Source organism: Mchenga conophoros, linkage group LG15, assembly GCF_057382185.1.
Source record: "Mchenga conophoros isolate Kocher_MC1m ecotype Shallow Benthic linkage group LG15, M_conophoros_male_GT1.1, whole genome shotgun sequence".
NCBI classification, from domain to species: Eukaryota; Metazoa; Chordata; class Actinopteri; order Cichliformes; family Cichlidae; genus Mchenga; species Mchenga conophoros.
The window spans coordinates 9183535-9206850 of NC_140540.1; the positions used below are offsets into that span (position 1 = coordinate 9183535).

The 23316-nt window shown below is 38.9% G+C and overlaps 1 protein-coding gene across 6 annotated transcripts in view; it reads right to left on the reverse strand.

Annotated features, from left to right (window-relative positions):
* Positions 1-23316, reverse strand: part of LOC146557721 (low density lipoprotein receptor adapter protein 1) — a 47631-nt gene that overhangs the window by 6435 nt on the left and 17880 nt on the right. For all 6 annotated transcript variants that reach the window (XM_085246785.1, XM_085246788.1, XM_085246789.1 and 3 more), the window contains exons 2-8: positions 18121-18263; positions 14751-14863; positions 6734-6848; positions 6302-6374; positions 6062-6148; positions 3804-3931; positions 2610-2644 (exon numbers count right to left, since the gene is read on the reverse strand). In XM_085246785.1, coding sequence (XP_085102911.1) covers positions 2610-2644; positions 3804-3931; positions 6062-6148; positions 6302-6374; positions 6734-6848; positions 14751-14863; positions 18121-18263 — 694 coding nt within the window. The remainder of the gene's footprint in view (positions 1-2609; positions 2645-3803; positions 3932-6061; positions 6149-6301; positions 6375-6733; positions 6849-14750; positions 14864-18120; positions 18264-23316) is intronic.

Here is a 23316-nt window from a genome sequence, read left to right on the forward strand (position 1 = left end):
AAACATACTTACATTTTGGGAACCAAAGGGCTAGAGAGTAGATAAACAGCAGAGACATTTTAAAACAGAGTTCTCCTTGAACATATGAAGAGCCACAAATAAAACCCTCCTCTGTTGTATCTAAAGGCATTCCCGAAGTCACATACAACATTAAATAGGTGTGACAGCCATGAAAACTCAATGTCACCCAGATTCTTCAGAGTTTCAGGCCGCGTCTCATTCACCAGTGCTGTACCACAACTGCAGCGCTTGACATCCTTGCTGACCCCTGCAGAGCACGTTCACTCTAAACACTTCAAACTCCTTTAGTGCGACTCCCAGGACGTCAGATTTAGTAGACGTTTATCTAGAGTTTCACCTACCCACTATTTGACAACTGTCCCCATCCCTGCTGAGAAGTGCCTGAGTGATGACCTGCTTTCCTTTTCTGCTCTCCACGCATGTAAAAGCAACTTCCACAGAAACACACATGCAGAAAATCCCTTCGTCGAATTTACTCATTTGCTTTCCCCAAAACTTCCGTTAGCCACAGGCAGCACAGCTTAACGAGTGCAATGTCTTTAATGTGTGCAGCACCATCTTTCTGTAGCTCTTCTCTGTCTTTGTAGACAGATTTTACAGAGCTGTAGGATGTATACACAGTCTCAGAGACTGAAAGCTGGCTACACAACGAAATTAAGAGTCATGCAGACAATCATACATTTTGTGAGCTGCGAGTTTTCAGAGTGATCAAGTGCATTAAGTAGTAACAGGTGAAATATACTATGTTTATATATTTAATTTAAAAGATACACAATTTTTAAATTGGGTATCTGCATGCAAGGATTTGTAACAATCAGGCAGAATTGGGGGTATTCCTTCACATCAGTTGTCACATTGACGTGTGACTTTTTCATATCCGTCATGTCTCACATTTCACCCGAGACTCACATTCCTGTCTCTGCAGGTATCCTACACCTATAAAAAGTCAATTTTACAAGCTGTCACACATCGTGGTATAAGCGCTGTATCGTAATCCTAGTTCAGTGACAAGGTGTTGATGCATTGTGGAGCTCCCGCACTGGTTTGAGCTGGTGTGCTCCTGAAACCTCTGTCTGGGAAAGTGGTGATCTTGTAGCAATCAAAGGAGGTTGCTTGTTCCACATGATCTCTATGAGTCAATTATGCTTGATGTTTAGAACAAGCTTACAGCTTTAAGGGTGCATGTTGTACAGTGATGCCCTATAAAACAAATAATGTATATTTATGGAAACCTATGAATAAAAATTCAGTCAAATTCACCTTTTCAAAAAAGGTTGGCCATTGCGTATAGAGCTAAATAATAATACAGCTTTTCAAAACAAAACGCCACATGTCATTAAAAATAAACACACAAATAAATAAGGAAATAAATTCCTCCTTTTAATGTGAAAACAACACATTTCACAGAAGCTGGGTGAGGGGTGATGAAAGACTGGAAAGTTTTTTTAATGCATTGGTGTGTACAGCAGTAACAGCATATAAATGTTTTTGGAGCAACACATGCTGTGGTGTATACATTTTTCAGGAAAAGCCTGGAATATTTCATCAAAAATGCTGATAACACCATTCTGCATGTACTTCAAAAGAGCGGCTCAACAGGAAGAGAACCAGGGTGTGCAGCCTGGAGTCCAGAGCTATCACCCCTTTAAAACATTTCATAAATTATGAAATGAAAAATAAGGCAAAAGAGTATCTGAACAGCCTCGGAGAAGCTGAGATTCTACAAGAAGCAAGAAAGGGAACATATTTTCTTTTCAAGACAACAGAATCTGGTCTCCTCAAGTTCACAGAGTTAAAAGAACAGTTAAATGATAATTACTATATTATTACTATACAGTAGTAGCACTATTTTCTTTTTTCTTTTTCTTTTTTTTTTTTAAATTGAAACACGTTTATCTTGTAAATAAGACACTAAGTCTCAGTGGGATTACCTGTAAAAATAAGGTTGAATAAAATAAAAGACAAATTTGCAGAATTCTGACACTAAATTTGGTGGAAAGGTGCCTCTCACACAACGGTCATATTAGTGGAGGATTCACAACAAAGTGAAACAGCGCAGCATAACTCCAGAGTGTGTAACTTGTAACTTGCAGAAGGTCTTTTGCATGAGTCAGATCATTTCTAAAGCTTTGAATTTTTCACACAACTCTTTGGAGATCAGATAATCCCACTCAACTATTCACAGTAAGAAATTTTGATTATGCCCACCCAAACCTTTGCATGCCACTGTGAAAATATCTTAAGACAGCTGCTTTGAATATCAAGTTATTTCACCAGTTTCAATGCCATCTTTTAGACCAAGGTACCTTGGAAAATCACGTTTATCACATTCGCCTGCTTATTTCAGTTTCTATGTGACTTTCAATATCTGTTTTCAAAAGAAAAGATATTTCATCCAAAGACTCAAAGGCCCTCAGTGTAACTCAGGAGCTATTCAACTGTAATCAAAAGGCAATATTCATTGTCACAATGTGTTGAATACATTTGTTTCTTATGGTAGTATTTAAATATTAGTGTGCATAAAACATGAAAATCAGATTTTATTCTCATTAGCGCTCTGCAGAATTACAGTCACGAACAAAGCTCACCTTGAGAATGCATCCTCAAGTCCATCTTCCACATCCTGTTGAGACACAACAATAGGACTCAGTCCACGTTCAAAGTGCTTCAAGTTATAATCCTGCTCCTTCTGTACTTTCAAGCATTTGTGCATCTGCACTGAGCCAGGTGCTTGCCTGTTTGCTTATTCACATAAATGAACTGCTACTGAGGAATCAATCTGTGAAAATAGATTCTCTTAATCCAGTCACAGATGCAACTCAATTAACAGTCACAGTAATAGATATTTAGTACAATATGAGAAAGTACCCTGGAAAAATACCCCACTTAATAAGCACGGACAGATGATAAACTGCACAACTGCAGCAATAAAATGAACTTGAACCAGCTTGAACCAGGTCTCGTTCAGCCACAGGATCATTTCTCACTGAGAGGAAAGGCACATCAGGGAAAAATGTGCATCATCGGGATTTCCGTGTATGAGATCAGTGTATATGGGAGACATTCGTATGGGTATGGTGTCACCTAGTGTTGAAAATCTGCAACTGAACACCAGATTATATACAGATGTGCAATAAATGTATAAAATTAGCTCCCATTATTTTATACTTTGCACATATTTATTACGTTTTATAGAGGATAAATGGCAGGATATGACCAATAATCATGCTATACTATTCCTTCCCACTTTTACATTTTAATCTTTTTTTCCACTGAAATTTAAAGTTTCAATTTTTTCCATTTAAATTTGGCTCATGTAAAGAAGAGGTCCATGGATATATGACCATATTCATCATTCTAGTCCACTTATTCGGTTTAAAAGTTTAAAGCACATTTAATAGAAAGACAACATCAAACTAAGTTGAAATGATACATTTTACATGAAATAAACATGGTTTAAAAAACTAAAAACAAATATTATGTATGAACATTTAACAGTGGGATTATTTGATTGTGAAAGGAAGGCTATTGCAAAGCCTTGGAGCAGCAACCACAAAAGCGCAATGTCACTAACCACTAACCCCAGTATTTAAAAGCAGCTGGTTTGAGGATTTAACAGACATAGTGATATATTAGGAGTGGAGAACTTCTGAAATGTGCAGTACCCAAATGCTGAAGCAGGCATGGATTTATAGGCAAAAGGAGCAGACATTAATTCTGTATTTGACAGGTAGCAAGAGCACGCAAGCTAGCAATGATGTAACGCTTTAAAGCTGACCTACCCAAGAGTCATGTTTGATTGGTCGCCTTCGAGTAGGGTTACTACGAGGTGAGGGCGAGCTGAGCGAAGCAGAGAATAAGGGCCTCCGGAGCTTTTCCTCCATCCCACTGGGCTTATGTGTCTCTGGATCTATGAGAGATGGCAGGTGCTTATGAGAGGCTGCCAAACAATAAAGCAAAAGAGCAGGAAGAAGGAAACATAGAGGCCAGAGTAGAGACAGGCAGATGAGAGGTAAAGGACAGACACATCCGGACGCAAAGGAAAGGAAGAGCTGTCAGATTTCAAAGAGGTGAAACAACATCTCCAGCCCGTGGCACTCAAAAACTTCTTCATGACAGGCACAATTTAAATCATCTCTGTAAAACTTTAATGCATCTGTCCGTGTAGTTATTCCAAAGGTCCTTGAGGCTTTCACACCAGACTTTCTCTATGTCCTCAGGCCACTACCACTGGGAGCAGAGCAAATTTTAATTGAAAGAATCTGGGAAAACCAGGCCGCGACTAACAATGGATGATTAAGTCTCATTTTGTAAGTCTGCTGACCCTCTGAGGTCAGGAAAACATTTTGACCTATAAAGAATAACCTATAAATGTCACAGTCATTAGAAGGCGCTTAAAATTCACTTATTCCCTGAAGGGTGATTTGCCCTGAGCGTGTATGACAAGTGACAGATGACTGATACATTTGTGAGAGAGCAGTGTCAATCAAAAACTTAAAAGCCAAAATTGTGATAGACTTAGTATAACTGAAAAGGTCATTTAAGATCATCATAGGACTGACTTGCAGTGACTTCCACTTAGTCACGATGAGTTGAAACGGATAGGTTTGTGCAGATGAAACAAATCAGCATCTTATTATTGCTTCACTTCAATAACACAGCATATTATTTTCCCAGCATTAATCAGATCCCCGTGTGCAGACTGATTTCAAACGCGGATCTTGAGAATTGATTACAGAAGCAACAAACCTGAAAAAAGGGTTTAAGAGAAAAGACACTCTTTGGCATTCTTGCTGAGAGATAGATGAGAAGATTGACGCCACTTTCTCGTCTCGACAGTAAATATTGTGCGACTCAAAAAGACAGCTGCAAGTTAGCAGAGCGTAAAAAGTGGAAACTGCAGGAAACTGTCAGCCGTGACGCATGATGAATTCTAATTTTCTGACATGAAGGCCCCAAACAGCTTGAGCAGCGTAGATCAAAACTTTCAGCTGTTTTAATGTGTCGTCTGCACCCAAACACAGAGTGGTTTAAAAAAGAAAACGTAATGCTGCACATCCCTAAAAACGCTTTTATCTTCTGAAACATGTTGCCTGCCTCAAATTCATTAAAAATCACATTTTTTCAACATTTAAAAAGTTGTATTTGTACCATTTTCAATAAAATTAGAGCAATAATAAAGATTTTCAAGTCATGACCTTATTTTGGAAAGCAGATTGTGTAATCAGCCTCTGTCATATCTTAAAGACTTCATAGTACCTCATTATCTTAGCACAGAACTTCTCTCTCAGACTGCAGGCTTATTTGTAGTAAGTGTTTCAAAAGTTTTCAACAGTAGAAAGAAAAAGTCGAATCCTGATAAATTTTGGAGTTAGGGCTGGATCAGATTACCCTGAAGCATCTCATTGTTATACTGCAACAGGCTTGCAGGCTATCCCATGATCCACTGAGTGTTTCTTCTTCACTCACCTCTTTTAACTCTCTGTGTGTTTATACATCACTACTATTTAATCATTAGCAACTATTAAACCCGGGTTCTATCTGCTCTCTTCTCCCCTCACCCCCAACTACTCATGGCAGATGGCTGCCCCTCTCTTAGCCTGATTCTATCAGAGGTTTCTTCCTGTTAAAATGGGGTTTTTCCTTCCCACTGTCACCAAGTGCCTGCTCGTCGGGGGTTGTCTGGTTGTCGGGGTTTCTTTTTAATACTGTAGGGTCTTTATGTTGTAATATAATTAATATAACACACCTTGGCACAATATTGATTATGAATTCAACAGAATTTTTATAATCCCCCCCCCCCCCCCGGTTTTATGGTGATGTGTCAGACTTGTTAAAAAGCAAAGAAAATGAATTTAATTTGGATTTGTTGCTATTTCTAATATTGAGAACTAGATAATTTGTTAAATCACATTAAAACAACTTCACAGTTAACACAGTATTTAACATTCTGCTGTCTTTTACCTTTCACTAATATAGTTATTTCTTGTTCGATATGCGGGGACACAATATGGATGAGGACACAATAAAATGAAGTTACCTGCTGGGACACACTGAGCGTCCGCTGCCTCCGTCTGCCCATTGCTTGCTGCGCACGTACAGCAGGTCCTGGCCTTCTTGCTTTTGTCTGTGAACCAAGAAGCTGTTTCAAACTCTTAGAAAATAACAGACTCCAACTATACTTGAAACTTTCATTTATGCACAGACAATTTAATGTCCACAAAATGCTGAGTATAAACGTAAGTTCCAGAGTCATTTCCTCTTTGTTCAGGGAACTTACCTTCCTGAGCAATCTCCCAAAGATCTAAGGCCACTTTAAAGGCCTGGGCTACTGTTAATGTTACAGCCTGAGCCTGGAAAGAGAATAACACAGAGAAACTAGATGAAATTAAATTATTTTTAATAATGGGTATTTGATTTTGTGATAAAGAAGATATTTTAACTTTTTCTTTGCATAAGAGTGTATCTATTGTGAAAGATTTGTCAGAAAGCAGTATTTTTTTAATACTAACCACAGAAGTAAATCTCAAGTATCACTAAGGAAACAGCCACAAGATGGAGCCACACGCCACCCATTGTTATGTTGCACTTAGAGTTCACAATTATTGGTCCTGAAACAAACTGAGCATCCTCCTAAAGTCTGACAACATATATCCAACACATCAGTCTAAATCCAGGTATATACAAGAAACCCACGGCACTGCAGACTTACAATTTTCTTCTTTTGGCAGAGAAAGGCATGGCACTCTAGAGTCTCGTTGAACTGACTCTGTGAAACATATGCAAAGACCTTATCCTGAGTTTTATCTGCTGTGCAGTATGAGATTCTGTTTTAAAGGAAAGAGAGAAATATGAGAGAGAACAGAATTTTATTGCAGTGTAGCAGTTCCATCAATTCACATGATATACAGTCAGTTACAACGGCTCTACATATTTCAGCCAAGCACATAAATAAAGCAATATCTAGTCCTTACCAGGTTTTAAAAATAGGTGAATAAAACTAAGATCATTAACAACACATGACATAAAACACCATGTTATTTTTATTTGACAAAAATGGAGCAAAATGCAGAAGGAACGCAGGAAAAACGAAGATGATTTAGTAGTTTAGTAGAACCACATTTGATAACGATAACTTAAAGCAATAATTTTCTGTCTCTCACATTGCTGTGGAAGAATTTTGACCATCCTTTACAATGTTTTCTCAGTTCATTAGGTTTTGTTTATACACAGCAAACCTAAGGACTTGCCAAAGCATTCCAATGAGGTTGCGGTCTGGACTTTAATTGGGCTACTGCAATGACTTGATTTGGTTTTTTTTTTTTTTTTAGCCATTTCTGTTATAAATTTGTCCCTTTGCTTCGAATCATCATCCTGTTGTATGGCCATATGTAAGCCACGTTTTAGCCATTAGACAGATTGCCTCACATTTGACTTATTATTGACACATTTGACATTGGTATGCAGAGGACTTCATGATCAGTAATAACTAAAAGGTGCCCAAAGACCAAATCATCACCCCTCCACCACTGTGTTTGACAGTTGGTGTAACATGTTTGTGCTGATATGCTCTGTTTGGTTTTCACCAAACATAGTGCTGTGCAAACATCTCGTCTATCCAGAAGTCTTCTGTTTTTTTCCAATGCAGCTTTCTTGAATGTTTTCCACTTGGGAATATTCCTTCTCGCTGCAGAATGATGGCCTGTTTTTATAATTGGCCTTAAAACACTTCCCAGATTGATGATCACCAACCGTTCATTCATTGCTGCAGTCTTCCCTCCTTGGCATTGTATTAACACATAGCTGAATGTTCTAAACCATAGAACTACCAAAATTTCTGATTTCATGGGAGATGCTAACATTTACTGATAACCAGTTAACAGTGGATTAGCAGCACGCAGCTGCTACTTACAGTCTTAACTCCTATGGAAGCGGTAAGGGTGTAATATCTCATGTGTTTCTGTTCATCTAAGGTTGTATTTAGTTAATTTTCAGACCCAGTGCGGACCATATAATGTTTTTTAATTATGTTCCGATATGTAAAACCTTAAGAGTTTGAATTTTGCCATGAGTGTACATCCATTTATAATGAATGATACACGAAAAAGTACAAATAGGAAGGCTTTAGTGTCACACATGCGACACAAAGTACACAACATTACCTACTAGTCCGCACTGTGAATGAAACCTCGTAGATCAAGGTAAGCTGCACTGCCTACATGTCAATTAAGACTGTAACTTTGCGGTTTACTTTTTGCATATGCATGAGCACACCAGTCACAGCACCAGAGCAATGGATATGAATAATATGCTGATTGAGTCCCACAGCTGGGCAAAGACAAATGAGCAGCAGTGACATCCATAAGTGAGTTGTGCTTGAAGCTGTAGGAACTTCAGAGTTTGGATGGAGAGAAAGTGTTTCATGCCGAACTCGAATGTTGATAAAATGTTACCTTTAAAGACTGAGCTTGTCGATTAACCCTGAATTTTCAGCAAAGGAGCATTATTTACACTTTTGTGATGAAAATGATAGAATTATTCAAAGGTAAAGGACTTTTTAAAAAAATATTATATTCAGATCAACTGTTTGCTGTTCCTCATTTTTTATCTGAGAGCATCAACCACTGCAGGAAGGCATTTGAAAGTGCAGTAAATCTGCTGAAGATTTTCTGAAATAACCTCCCTGACAGTTACATAATATATTGCGAATTCTTATCAACCGCAGAAAAATGTCCCCATCATGTGGGTATATATATATTTTTTCCTCTGAAACATTTAAATTTCTACCATCAGTGGAAAATAGAAAGTCTAAGATTACAAATTGATCTCCACTGTGATTGTATTGCATTTGAAACCTCATTCCCAGCAGTCACACTGAATCCACTATCTGGTTTTCAAGAAATCCAATTGTCTGCAAATCCAGCCACAGCCTCGGCCCTGTGATTTTCAATAGTTATCTAAAACCCAATCCAGACAAAGTCCACCAAGCCATTTTGTTCTCCCACAGCAGCTTGTTTGGGGCTCACTGAGGCAACAAAAGCAGTGAATTTCCTTTGTCAGATTTTACACAGGCTATTAGAAGCTGTATTGATCTTCAGTCACTCTGTGTATATGCGATGGTTACCTGAATCGGCAGCATGCGTCATTTGTTTGTTGCCTTAAATAGATATGCAAATTAGCCACGGTAAACGTTGCACTTGACCTTTTTCACTATAATTAAAAACAGCACAACAAGGACAATTAGGGGCTCCTTCCATAGAGCCGATAGCAGAACTCTTCGACACGAGCTATGTTGCTATTTTTTATATTCATGCTGTCATCATCATCACTGGAGAAAAGAGAAAGCTCTGGGTTGATGGCTGTATAATCTGCCATCATTAGAGCAAATTGTAAACTACGTGCAAAGGGGATTTGTGGATGGCTGACACTCATTTGCTACCCCAATTCAGAGGTGGGGGTTGGGTGGGTAGTGGTGCTAAAAATGAAGTTATGTATTAGATCAAACAACAACCATGAAATCAACAGCGCTCACTACTCCATCTCAGATTGTTTGCTGGCTTGCACCACTGATGCATGACCCACATAGCAATGCCCAGGATACCCAGCTTTGCGTATTACCCCCTCTCCCGAAGCGCGAACTTATATTTGGGGCCGTAATTGCATAAAAATGAGCAGGGAAAAGTTGAAAGGGTTGACCTATTTAAAATTAGAAAACAAGAATGACGAAACTCAAGTACTACTCAATACAACTCAATTATCATCCTGTTGAGATAGTATGTGCTTTTAATTAACTTCATATATTTTCCACAAGATGAATTTCACTTATTTTAAATATTTAAGCATCCACATGCCTTCATAATTCTTTGTGTTCTCAGAATTTTATTTACTAAATAATATGCTCCCTTCAAGGCATCTCCTTGTGCACATCTAGATCGCTTCTAGCAAACATAGATTTCCATTCTTACCACTACACTGCATCTGCTATTTCGCAATCGACTTGCAAGTACAGAAAACACTACTGATGAGAAATTATCCTGACCTGTGTCTAAAGGTAACAAACGGAGCACAACCAAGAGCATAGCAATCTTTATTTTGGATTATGCAAGTTAAGCCTGTCAGTGACCCAAAAATTGTCTCGTACCATGCTTTCATCATGTTGCAACTATTCACACCACACTCAAAAACAGTTGTTTGGCCACACCAACACAATCCCTACTAAGCTACTGCCCTACTTGCCAGATTTGGCTCGCGCAAAATGAGATTTATTTTGAAGAATCATTATTTTGATCTAGTGGCGGACATCCAGCGCACATGCAACTGATCAGAAGGGGTGATCTAAAAATAACTGGGGCTTAAAGGAAGCAGACCCTGAAGGCGATAGCAGCTAAAAATTACATCAGGCGTGTTGTGTTTTTTGCATTTTTCTCGTTTCTTTCTTTTGCTTTTTAAGGACTGATCTGCTAACCTCAGAAAAAGTTCTATGAATAGAATTTAAATCAGTAACTGCAGCATTTGACATTTTATTTTTATTTAATGGCAGTATCTAAGCTTTAGCTGTTCTTGACATATTTTTAAAACCTTTTTTAGCCTTATTATGAAAAAAAATAAAACTTTTTCACAGTCAGTCTTTAGCTTTCCCAGAACAATGTGCTGTAAGCGAAATATTAAAATAGGTCAGTGCACACGCAGTGCATGTCTTGCAAGTCAGTGACCCCAAAGCTGTTTGTGCATCAGTTATGATTCACATTACTAATATTATTATTTTGCACTGGACTGTCCAAAATCCCAATATCACAATAATCATATTAAGAAGCACATGCCACATTGACTTCTACTGTCAACAGCATAAAAGTCAGACTTATACATATAGTTACATGTATTCATCAACAAAGAGGCCTCTGTCCAGTGAATGTACATGTAAGATTTAATCCATGTGCCAAAGACACGTTTCTTCTATTTATAAAAACTCTTAAGAAAACTTTTTAGTCATTACAGGATAATAAGTGTCAGACGTGCGGCGCAGTGGATCTTATTTTCAATACAGGCCTTCAGGTTTAAAGAACAACAGGAAAAAAAAACAGACAGTATCGCATAGTTCCCGCTAAGCTTGAACAACAGAAGCTGAGCTGTCAGTCGCCATCATATCTCCAAAGGGGCTGTCTGGACTGCAAGCCTTTGATCTTCTTACTGTGTACCGCACCGGTATTTGTGAGGCAGCGAGAGAACGTCATTGGATATTATTTAAATATTTACAGTACAAAGCCTGAATAGATCTTCACACATCAAAGCCTCAAACCTTTCATACGCTGAATGAAACAGGTCTGCTGCTTAATTCGACAGTGATAACTTCTGTTCAATTTTCAACTTAGCAATACTATAAAAAAGAAAGAAAAAGCAGTGGGTTTTTTCATCTTTAAATAAAATGATGAAAGAAGCCATGTTTCCATGAATGTTTAGGATCACTGTTACACCCAATATCCTCAGCTTAGAGATCGTACAGACACATGTCAGAACCACGTGTATCATTACAAGGTGCGTTGTCAGTCTGCATTTCAGCTCTGCTTTTCTGACCCGTATGCTCTGCTAATTGATATGCTGGCTGTTCCCTGAGAGCTCTTGTCAGAATATGAATCAGCAACGCTAGCCCAGATGGAGTCTGAACACCCTCACAATGTTCTCTGCTGGGAGCATCTTCTGTCTGCATGTTTTAAACAAAGCATGTTTTTAAAAGGATGACAAACATCGATTACTGTATTGGCGTTGAATATCTGGATTTTTCTACACCGGCGCACATAAAGGCCTCTCCAGAGTGTCAGTACTCAAAAACAAACCAGCCACTTGTCTACTGATCCAGTAAGTGGCTGCATTAATCAAACTCCCACATCTTCTCCTACACCTGCAGATCTGCAAATCTGTGCATGACCCAGTAACAGAAAACACACAGATTACTTATATTTTGAACTAAACACAGGAAGATTTCTTCATCACTGATTATGGTTCAAACATCTATAGGAATCCTTTGTTAGAGACTGATCTAAGAACAAGAAGCTGTAACTTTAGCCTAGCATAAAGACTGGAGGTAAACAGCTAACCTGGCTCTTCTTGATAGAAAGCTGTCAAACCAAATAGGTTCTGACATTTAATTTGGATTAACTGGATCTGGTGAATCTTTGGACCCCACCTAATGTGCACTTTTGAAAATTGTGTTTTGTTAGAAGCAGAAAATTTGACTTCTCCCTAATAGGAACTCTGCTTCATTATCATATCAATGGATGTTTTCCACTTCCTTCCTTATATATAAGCTCCATCACTGATCTGTAAACTACTGACAGGTATTATCATTACAATCCAGGGTTATGCCTGAGGTAGAAAATCATCTATTCACCTCCTGTGTGGTGTAATCCTTCACTGCTGTTTGCAGTTAGACAACAGCAGCTCTGCAAATCCGGGAACATCAAGCTTGTGACAATAAGCTTTAACCCTTTAACATCAAAGTATACAGGCTACCTGGACTTATTTTTTAATTTTGGCTTTAAAATTGCAAAATAATTATCATCTTTCAGGAACCACTTAAATTTTCTCTATAGCGAAAACATTTCAGCAGTTATGATAATGTGAAGCGCACTGAGATTAATTTTCTGTGTTCAGACAGAGGACCTTGTGAAAGCTTTGTGCTACCATGACATGCCGAATATCCCCATAAAGCTTGTCTTCTCTCATTTCAGAAACCCTTTTAATTCTGTCTCTGGCACAAATGGTAACAGAGTTATGATCATTTAAAAAGTGCCAATGAGGTAACCCCCCCCCCCCCCCCCCCCGGGGGTGTTAAAAGCTATTGGATATTTTGAAACTGTAAAAAGTGAAATTCCACCCATACAGGTTAGTATTGCATTGTTTTGGGTGTGGATGGGTGCAGTGGGAGGGTTATGGGTGCTGGGATCCTATTTTCTATGCCATGCACAATGCCCTCCTGTCTGTTTTCTAACCCCCACTAAGCTTCCCCTGAGGGGAAACAGACTGGCTTTAACCCAGTGTGAATCCAAAATTAATTCTACAAACACACAAATTTACATACACACTCACTGTGCAAGTTACATCCACAAAGTCACAATGTGTGGACATATGTGCACATAACTTGTGTATCTAACTCCCCCTGTGGATGCTACGCACTCTAAACACAGTCTTGATTTGCTTGATTTGAATTCTTTCACACTCTGCTTGCTTTCTTGGCCAACAAATGGATTATGTGCAGCAAAAAAAAAAAAAAAAAAAGATACGAGGGGGTGGGGTGGCTACAAGGAAGTGGAGGTGGGGGTGGGGTTCCATAAAATCTTCAGTCAACCCGAGCACGGCATGTGGTCCTTCACTGAGTCCTGTATCATATCTCGGCAAACAATCGAAGCTCGAGTTTCAGTCTAAGAACTCTGTTGTCCTGTGTTCAAAGCTCAGTTTAAGATAATGAGCATAAATAGGAGCTTTTTTTTCCTTAGACAGTATAAAGGAAAAGAGGAGAGAAAAGAAGGAGATCAAAGACGAGGCAGGTTTCACTAGCCTGTGGTCTGTTACTGCTGATAAGGTGGATCAAGAGGGGATCCAGAGCTACACCTGCACACACATCGATTCACCTTCAAACACATGCGTCTTTTATCAAAGCTTGTTCTGTAATCACAGTCCAGCCATATGATATTTAGACTGTAATCCCCAACAACAAGAGGCCAAGGCTGTATTATAGAATGCTACCCAGAGAGAAGCCAGCCAAACATATCATATCCACACACACACACACACACACACACACACACACTATGGGCTGATTTACCCACTTTCTGTTATGTTTTTGTTGTAATTGGTTTCCTTTACCCTTTGGTGCCAGGCAAAAGAAGATATTTCATTACCCTATTGTTCAACATTTAGTCCAAAATTGATGTGATACAACAGATAATCATCTTGTGATGTACCCCTAATTGACCCACTCACCACAGCTCTGAGCAGAAAACTGCTTAGTTTAATGCTGCAAAAGAAGCACGGCAATGGACAGAAGGGAAAATGACCTACATAGAAGGTCAAAAAATGAAGCCATATCATAACAACAACAGCAACAAGACTTATATTAAGAGCATTATATCAAAGAATGGCTGAACAAAGAATAAAATAAAGGAGAAATAAAATAGCAGCAAATTATTATAGAAAAGAGGGGACAAACCAATGACCTCTTGTAAAATGAATTAAAAAATAATAATTTAAGTGAATTTGAATTTAAATTGAGTTTGGTACAAATGAGTTCTCTGCTGGAGTGTTTGTCTCATTCAGTTCCAAATCCCTGCAGGTGTATCTGCTAACTCTGATAGCAAACTAGTATATTACATGCACACGCTGCTTGGGAAGTTTGAACCAATGCTGGTACCTCTGCAAGGTTGTAGTCCACTATAATGTTTTCCACTTTAATCAGTTTATATCTAGAGCACAGATAGACAGAGAGTACATTGTAGCAGTACAGTAGAGCCTGAGAGGAACTGTTTCTGATAATGAATGTCAACTTTTATGAACCATGCTGATTGTTCAGTTTTTGGGATTTTTTTTTTTTTCTTTTTAAGAAAAGGGCAAAAAATTGAAGTACAGGAAAATGGGGTAAGGGAAGTTCTCTGGGAAACATGAGTATTAAAAAAAATCTTAGTAATCAATCACTGTTGTGGACTAACAGGTTCAGGATAGAAATGCGATGGCCGTACCTGTAAATGGAGACATTCTCTATGAGGTCTGTGGTTTCTGTGTCTGTGATAACGATGCCTTTCGGTGAGACTGTCAGTGTTACTTTCCGAAACTTCTTTGCACCGGCTCTGGCCTGTGGATATTGAACACAAAACATATACAGTAATGTGCAAAAGTCTTGAGCCACCCCTCATTTCGTCCAGTGAACCAGACTTTATTGACATTTGTAATGTGGTCTTGAACAACAGTTCTCCAGGCTTTCTGAAGGTCTTTCAAAGTTTTGGAATGTTTGTTGCTTTTTCACTCATTTTCAGTCCAGTCCTTGTACCTGACCATTTTCAGAGGATTTTTTTTCTTTTTGTTAAGATGCTTAACTCTCAAATATATATTTTTCAAGCATAAAGAGGTACCCAACTCAAGGGATGAACCTGTATCGTATGTACAAAAATAGACAACATAGCAAAGAAGAAACTTCAAGCAGTCTTTTTAAAGTGCATCTTTAAGCACTTTGTTACTAGTAGCCTGTGCCATTTCTTTAGTTGACATGAAATAGTCATTTTGTACAACCAATCAAGAGCAGGTGAAGAGTATATGAAGGTCATGTCTTTAAGAAATAGAAAGCAATCCATCAAAGACCTGACACAGGATCTAAGAGATGGATATAGCCCTTCAGTTGATCCGTCTACTGTTCTCTCAAGCCTCATCAAAGATGGTTGAAATGGAAGTGTGGCTGTATTTATGCCAAATTAAATCAGTGGCAAGAGTTCTGATGGGGTGATGAATTCAAAGTGACATTTTTGGTTCAAATTTCTGTCAACGTGTACGGATGAGGTCAGGAGAGAGGTACAAACAGTGAGTATCTACAGCCAGCTGTAAAACACCTTGGAGGCTCTGTCATGGTTGCATTTTAGCCAGCGATGTTGGAGATCTTGTCAAAATGAATGCAATTATGAACGCAGAAAAATATAGTCAGATTTAGATCCAACATGTAATATCATCTGGAACGTGTCTCAATGGCATGTTCCAGATAGTATTTTTGCACGACAACAATCTCAAACTCGCTATAATAAAAGTATACCAGGATAAAAGAACAGACAATGAAACACTACCTTAATATTGTTGAGGCAGTGTGGGATCATCTTGATAAAGAATGGAAAAAAAGGCAGCCAAAATCCAAAAAAGAGCTTTGAATGTCCTTCAGTAACTTAGAGAAGTATTTCTGAATACTAGTTAAACATTTTTTCTTAAAAAAGAAAGCCTGGCTATGTTGAGGAATAAAGGAGGCCATTGCTGCACCCGTTTCTCATTTTCCTATCAAAAACTAGGAAAAAGGAAGGATGGCTCAAGACTTCTGCACAGCAGACGCACACTGTGTACACAAACATAGATGAAAGAAGATGAAGAAACACTAAAAGCCCTCAACTTGTAAACAGTATGCTGTTAAGCAAAACCAAGCAGCCTGCTTTATAAAAAGCGACAGAATGAGGGGAGAAAAGCTGCAACATGCAGCCCAGAATGAGCACTCCAGGTCGGGCCAGCAGCCACTGACTCTCCCTGAAACTTTACACCATCTGGACTTCCAGAAAATACTGTTGACAGTGACAATAACCTCCAGATAATACAATTAAATAGCAAATGACAGCAGTTTTTTGCGACACTCAACAGATATCAGGCTAAGCATCAGTAGAGTGACCACCAATGAATAGATTAAATACATATAAATACAAATACATTTAAAGAACTACATAATTTAGTATTTCCATATGTTGAATTGTGTAAGAACTCTTTTATTCATAAAAGAATGATGGTGAGAAGCTAAAGATCAGTAGGAGTGAGATCTTTGCTTAAACAAAACTAGGACTTCTCAAGGACAATGGGAATGGTGCCATGGCTTGCTGTAGGAATTGTAATACCCTGGAGATGGTGACATTGAACAATAGTCTCTGCTTAGAACCACAACGCTTAAAAGCGTGCTGTAGCTGATTGTGGTAGCTCTTTCATGCAGGAAGCGCTAACGGCTACAGTTGCCAGCGTCATGTTTCGAGTGCCATGCCACAAGGCAAAAACCAATCTGTCGGCTTGAGATACGCCAAGTTCAGCCTTTCTCTATGTTTGCTTCCCCTGTCTTGTCTAATCATGTCTTACTGAAGCATGTAGTGAACAGAAAAGTCACTTATTTATTCAATATACCCATTCAGTTCAGTCAATTATAATGGTTACCGAGGGAACAGACTTTTTGTCTTGGTGTAAATCAACTGAATCTTAATCCCACCATTAGGTTTGGTTCAGTCTCTAATTGAGAGGCGGGGGATTTATGATTGTACTGCTGCCTGTGCCAGGCTGTTCATTCTGCAAAGAAACATCAGACATTTGCATTGTTGAGAAAGTGCCAAGTGAATAGGTGTGCAAGTGTGAGCGTTAGTAGAAACAGAAACATGAGTATCAATTTGCATGAATAAAAACGGTCCAGGAATTGGCTTCTTGGTATGTTTCCAAGTTAACTGGTTTAAATGCAATGGTTTTCTTGTAGTTTCAAGAGAAAACTGCCAGCCGGCTGAACTAATGTAGAAAACCGTACCCAGAAATCCCCAGTATGCTGGTGGTAAGCACAAACATGAAAACAGAGATTGGCCTTCTGCATGTGTGCAACCCCTGATAATCCTGGATTAGCTGCTCTATTTCCATGCATATACGTGCAAACCCTGACACAGAGATAAACTTTGTAAACAACTTGGCAAGCATATTACAGAAATTTCCCTGTGAATGATGCTGATTACTTGGTTTAAGAGTAATCGCAGTAAGCTGTTAAATGTTTCGCAGAACGTCTCAATCAAAAGATTTCCTTTAACTGAGCTGTTTATCCTTAATACTCATATAAGACAATAATCAAAGGTTATAGTTTAAATGATTCTGACAGTGTCACAGTGATTTTGCTCCTGTTATGATGACAATCAAATTCACTGACCCTTTGCTTGCTTATCTTTAAAACAATGTCCTGAGCCATTAAGATGACATGGATGAAATCTAAATTTAGCAATCAGTCATCTTAGAGTCACTCAGATAATGTGCACTGGAATTTGAAAGTACATTGTCACAGTAATCCTCTAAATAAATATCACTGCAGTTGAAATGTTCACAGTTTCCCTCTTTAAACTTTAGAAATATGATTGTGACCTTTGTGGTCTGGCTAACTAATTTCACTGTATAAGCAACTGTACATTGACAATAAAAACGTTCTAAGTTCTAGATCTTGATGACAGATTTTTGCTAATAGGGTATAATTTATACACTACTTAGTTTAGTAAAATCAAGTAATACCAGCACAGCTCATATAGTGACATGCATTATAATGCATTAGGTTTAAGCTTCTAATGGGGGATAGAGACTCACCGTGGCAACAATTCTGCGAATGGCAGCAGAGGCCATGTCCTCTCCTTTAGGCTGGCCCACCAGAGTCATACCCAGGTACTTCACGTTGAACACCATCCCCTCCAACAGAGTCTCCTTCGTGTCTGTCCAGTTCTCTGGCAGCTCTGGAAAAACAAGTTCATCCCAAAATAAGGTGTTAAGTTACTTTTTCTTTTTGGAAACCGACATACTTTCAAAGTAGTGCATTTGCAGGCTCATGCATATCACCTCAATTCCCAAAAAAGTTGTGACACTGTGGAAAATGGAAAACCAAAAGCAGAATGCAATCATTTGCAAATGTCACACATTCTGGAAATATTTTTTCCCACTCTTTCAGGATCAGTTTCTAGGTCAGTGTGGTCATTCTAAAGATTGCTGAGCAAACAGTTTACGGTACTCAGCCCCAGCAACGTGTGAGCTGGCAAAGTGACATCACCGCTCCGCACATACTGGTATAAATATAGTCAGATTTTGTGTAACATTAGAAATGTAAAACATGAACAGCTCTAAATATTTAAAATATCTCTGTGATATTTTAAATGGGACTAATTTGAACTTCACTTTTAAATCTAAATTAATTTTGAATGAAATGGGTAACCACTTTTGAATGATTGCATCATGACAGTAGAAAATAGTATGAATTTTAGTAAAAAAAAAAAACCAAAACAAAACAAAACATCCACTGGCAAGCAAATCCAGTATCAGGGCTCTGATAATGCCATAACAGAATGCCTGCAATATCCTGTTGTCTCTGCGATTCCCAACAGGTAGTACCAGCTGTCCTCGAGCTGACTATTGCAGGCAGTGTCAGTGACTGCACCCATGCAGAGAGCTGAAAATATCTTTCAGAGACACCTGGACACCCTACAGATGAGCAGCAGGAGAACAACAACAACTTACAAAACTGCTACAGGCCACATTCTGTGATAAAAACCAACAGTTGAACAAGGGAAACATCTGAGCTACAGATTTTCAAATGACTCTTCCAACACCAAAGTGTGATTAAACTACTATAAATATAAAACTATGAAATAATCAACATTAAGCTCTAGCGCTTTCCCCCTCTGTCTTTCTTCTCCATATAAATTCAATGCTGCTTACACAATTGAATGAAGTGAGAGAGTGAGATTGACAAAAGGAATGAGCAAGAAGAGCAGGGTGAGGGAAAAGAGACACGCACACACAGTGTCCAACACTCTATTGGGATATACTGGCACTAAATTCTCCACATGGGCTGAGCCATCTGTCACTGGCAGACCCCATGCAGCTGTGAAGCGAACAGCAAACACCGCCATCCCCGTCCCACTGCTTCCAACGACGCTGAATTATTAACTAATTTTCAATCACACTGTGGGGGCTGTTTCAGAACCAGGAAGCACATTTGGTGTTATGAAATGCAAATTCTAAGGTACGCAGTGGCCAGCTTACTGTAAATCATTTGACAGCTCTGGATGAGAGGTGGCTGCTGATAAGGAGTCCCATAATTTATCCTCCATGAAAGTTCTGCCTTTAAATGTAATATATTTACAGTCCCGTGTGACCTAGCTCACTACTACCTAGGAATGGTACTTGAATTATTTCCTGACCCCTTCTCACAGTGGTGTCCCTTCTCACAGAAGGTCAAAGGGCAGGTTTGGCTACATGACAGGAAAAAGGGGTTTCAGGCTTTTAAAGAAGAATACATGAAGGGAGAAATTAGATAAGGGACTCCATCCCTGGAAGGATTACTCACAAACAAATTCCATTGACTTTCACCGGCAAAGGGAGCAGGATTCTATATAATTACATTTTTGCTCTATTATGAATGGGTCGATGAGATTTTACTGAACTAATGCATTTAGGTTTTTCAAAATGTTACTGACCAAAGACGCAGATGCTGAAGGGACATTTAAAAAAAAAAAAAAAAAGAGAGCACACACACGTTTTTTAAAACACTAAAAACTGATATCAGTTTTTGACTGTTTGCTGTACCCCTCAATAATCTCTTCCTTCCACTGCCCATACTTATCATTGTGGTGTGCTTCAGGCTACAGCATAGACAAGAGACATGCGCATAAATGTAAAGTATGGTTTAAAAGCTGTGCCTCTGCCCTGACAGAAGCTGCACACCCTTCCTAGCTTTCATAGTTAAATATAGCTTCAGAGAGCCACAGTATAAAATTATTTTTTACTTATGGTCTAAGGAAGTTTACACGAATAACTACATCTAACAAGTGTTATTAAAATTCTATTCAATTATATAAATAAAACTAAACTGAGAATGTATTACCAAATCACAACAACAGTCGCCTCAAGTTAAAGGAAATATTAGAAAGAAGCCCCATCAGATGAGCCACTATGAGCAAGTACATGGTGACAGTGGGAAGGAAAAACTCCCTATTAACAGGAAGAAACATCAAGCAAGACCAGCCTCAGGGAGGGCTAGCAATCTGCCGCCACCAAATGAGAGTGACACGAGGGAGAAATCAGTTTATGTTTTGTGTGTCTTAAAGAAAAAAATACCAGCTGAGATTGGCTTATTTTAACTATCAAATATCGGTATTAGTCTAAAAACCCAATATTAACCTAAATACATACAAATGTTTTTGTTTGTTTGTTTGTTTGTTTGGTTGGTTTTTACACAAACTGGTCAACAGATTACTCTCATGGGTGAAGTTGTCAAAAAAATATAGTCAATACTAATCGATAAAAATTACTATCAGATAAGAGAGCGGTCCCCAACCCCCGGGCCGAGTCGTTTGGTACCGTGCCGCGAGAGCTGAGGCTCGGGTGTGAAATGTATGGTTTTCAGGTTTTTTATCGTTAACTTGGTTTCCCTGACTCTTTTCCCGTGTTGTAGTTGTGTGTCTTATTTTGAAAGAAATAGTTACACGTTACATTAACGACCAGAGAGCATTAAGAGAAGGATGTTACTCTCAATGTTGTTGCCGCATTTCAGGAGGACGCTGCTAATAAAGTTACACAATTACACAGTGAATTCGTGTTTATTATTATATTTACAAAATACCACAGTTTTTCTCTTGGCCGTATCATTTTATTTTGTTGTATTTATCCGCGACACCTTAAAGGCCGGTCCATGAAAATATTGTCTGACATTAAACCGGCCCGTGGCGCAAAAAAGGTTGGGAACCTTAAACCTAACCGAAAAAATAGTGTTTTATGCTCTTTTTGCACACTATGTTTTTCATACATGTCTTATAGTTGCGTTACTCTATTTTTTTATGCTATGTGAGAAATTGATGACATTAGTAAACTAGTATTATAATCCTATTCACAGTTAACTCATTTGTTACACGGCAGCTGTGCTCAGGCAAAGCCCTAATGTTTACCACTGCTCATGGGCTAATCTGTTTTAAAATATTAATAAAATATCTTACAAATAACAGGAGGAAAAAAAAAACACATTTTTGTAGTACACATGAGTCAAATTTTTAACATTTCCTGTTTAGTTTTCATCATTTCAGTTAAGGGATAGCTGACTTTACCTGGGACTTTTCTCAGTCTTTACCATCATATACCTATTTAAGACCCTTTTACATCACAAACGTTTTACACAAAAAAGTTAGATTTAATTAACAAGTTAAGCTCAGCTCATAAAATCTGCTTCTGAAACAACAACTATGTTTTATTTATTTGTTTTTTTCCCAGGCAATAAAATCTACACTTATCATCTAAAAATAAGACGTCTGTTTTTGTTTCCTCCTGTGCAAAATCAGGGGACCATTGTTTAAAAGGGGACCATTGGGGCGATCGTGGCTCAAGAGTGGGGCGATCGTGGCTCAAGAGTTGGGCGTTCGTCTTGTAATCGGAAGGTTGCCGGTTCGAGCCCTGGCTCCGACAGTCTCGGTCGTTGTGTCCTTGGGCAAGACACTTCACCCGTTGCCTACTGGTGGTGGTCAGAGGGCCCGGTGGCGCCAGTGTCCGGCAGCCTCGCCTCTGTCAGTGCGCCCCAGGGCGGCTGTGGCTACACTGTAGCTTGCCATCACCAGTGTGTGAATGGGTGGATGATTGTGTATAGTGTAAAGCGCTTTGGGGTCCTTAGGACCAAGTAAAGCACTATACAAATACAGACCATTTACCATTTAAAAGGATTTTTGAGCCCGTCTGTCACAGCTGTCACTACAAACTGTATCCACGGTGTTAAAATAGAAATCCTGTCACATGGCGCTTCTGCAAGAGTGGCGGGGCTTAGAGATTGGTCAATCCAAAACAATTAAATACACTTCACCCTGTCAACTTTATTACCAATCTTTCAGTATCCATATGACTTTATGTCATTCAAAGCTGCAATGCGTCAGCTTCTGGTCGAAAGATTTATTGCACAGTTTGGCTCTGTAAAAATGTCACAGCAATACAAAGCTGAAGTGCCACAGTCCATATTGTGTCTTCCCCAAGCTACACAAATGAATTATTAAACAGCTTTATGTTGATGCTGCAGGGTTTCCAATATATTATCTGCCTAAAAGAGGAGGTCTTAAATTTTTAATAAATCCTATGTGAGTCTACAGAAGGACTGGGACTGATAAGAGTGGCAGGAACAAGCAGAGAGGGTGGCTAATTGGATTTAACACGTTGAAGAAAATCCTCAGGACAACTAAAAATGCGAAATTTGAACTTTAAAGTAGGCGTGCGTGCATACATTCGCGTTGTGTTTGCGAGATAGTTCTCATCAAGGCCGATCAAATTTGGATGAGGACAAAACAAGATTAGGGTATGAGCGCGGCCTTGGCGGTGCACTGGTGACATTTGCATCTCTAACAAATTGATGCCTGGCAACACTTTCACACCGAGTACACTGCAGCAAGAGCACTGATTTCACTGTGTTCGCACAAAGGCTTCACAGTGGAGACACACTCTAAAGGAATCAGTGCATTACAACAAAGGCACAGAACAATTTAATAACATTTTGCTCCACGGGGCTTTAAGTGTATTCGTATAAAGTTACTTTATAATACTACCGCCTTGAGATGTTGAGCACTGTAAAATATTTCAGACTGTGTTAAACCAGCAAATGACAAGAGCAGCATTTCACAGTAGCTGATCTGACTCTGGGAAGTGCTGCTGTAGTATAATAGACGCCATGTGCTCTGCACGCCTTCAGCTACATGCCGTGATCACCAGCTGTCTTTCTGAGCTACACGCTCGGTAATTTAATTTGCTCTGAGAAGTCAAAATCAT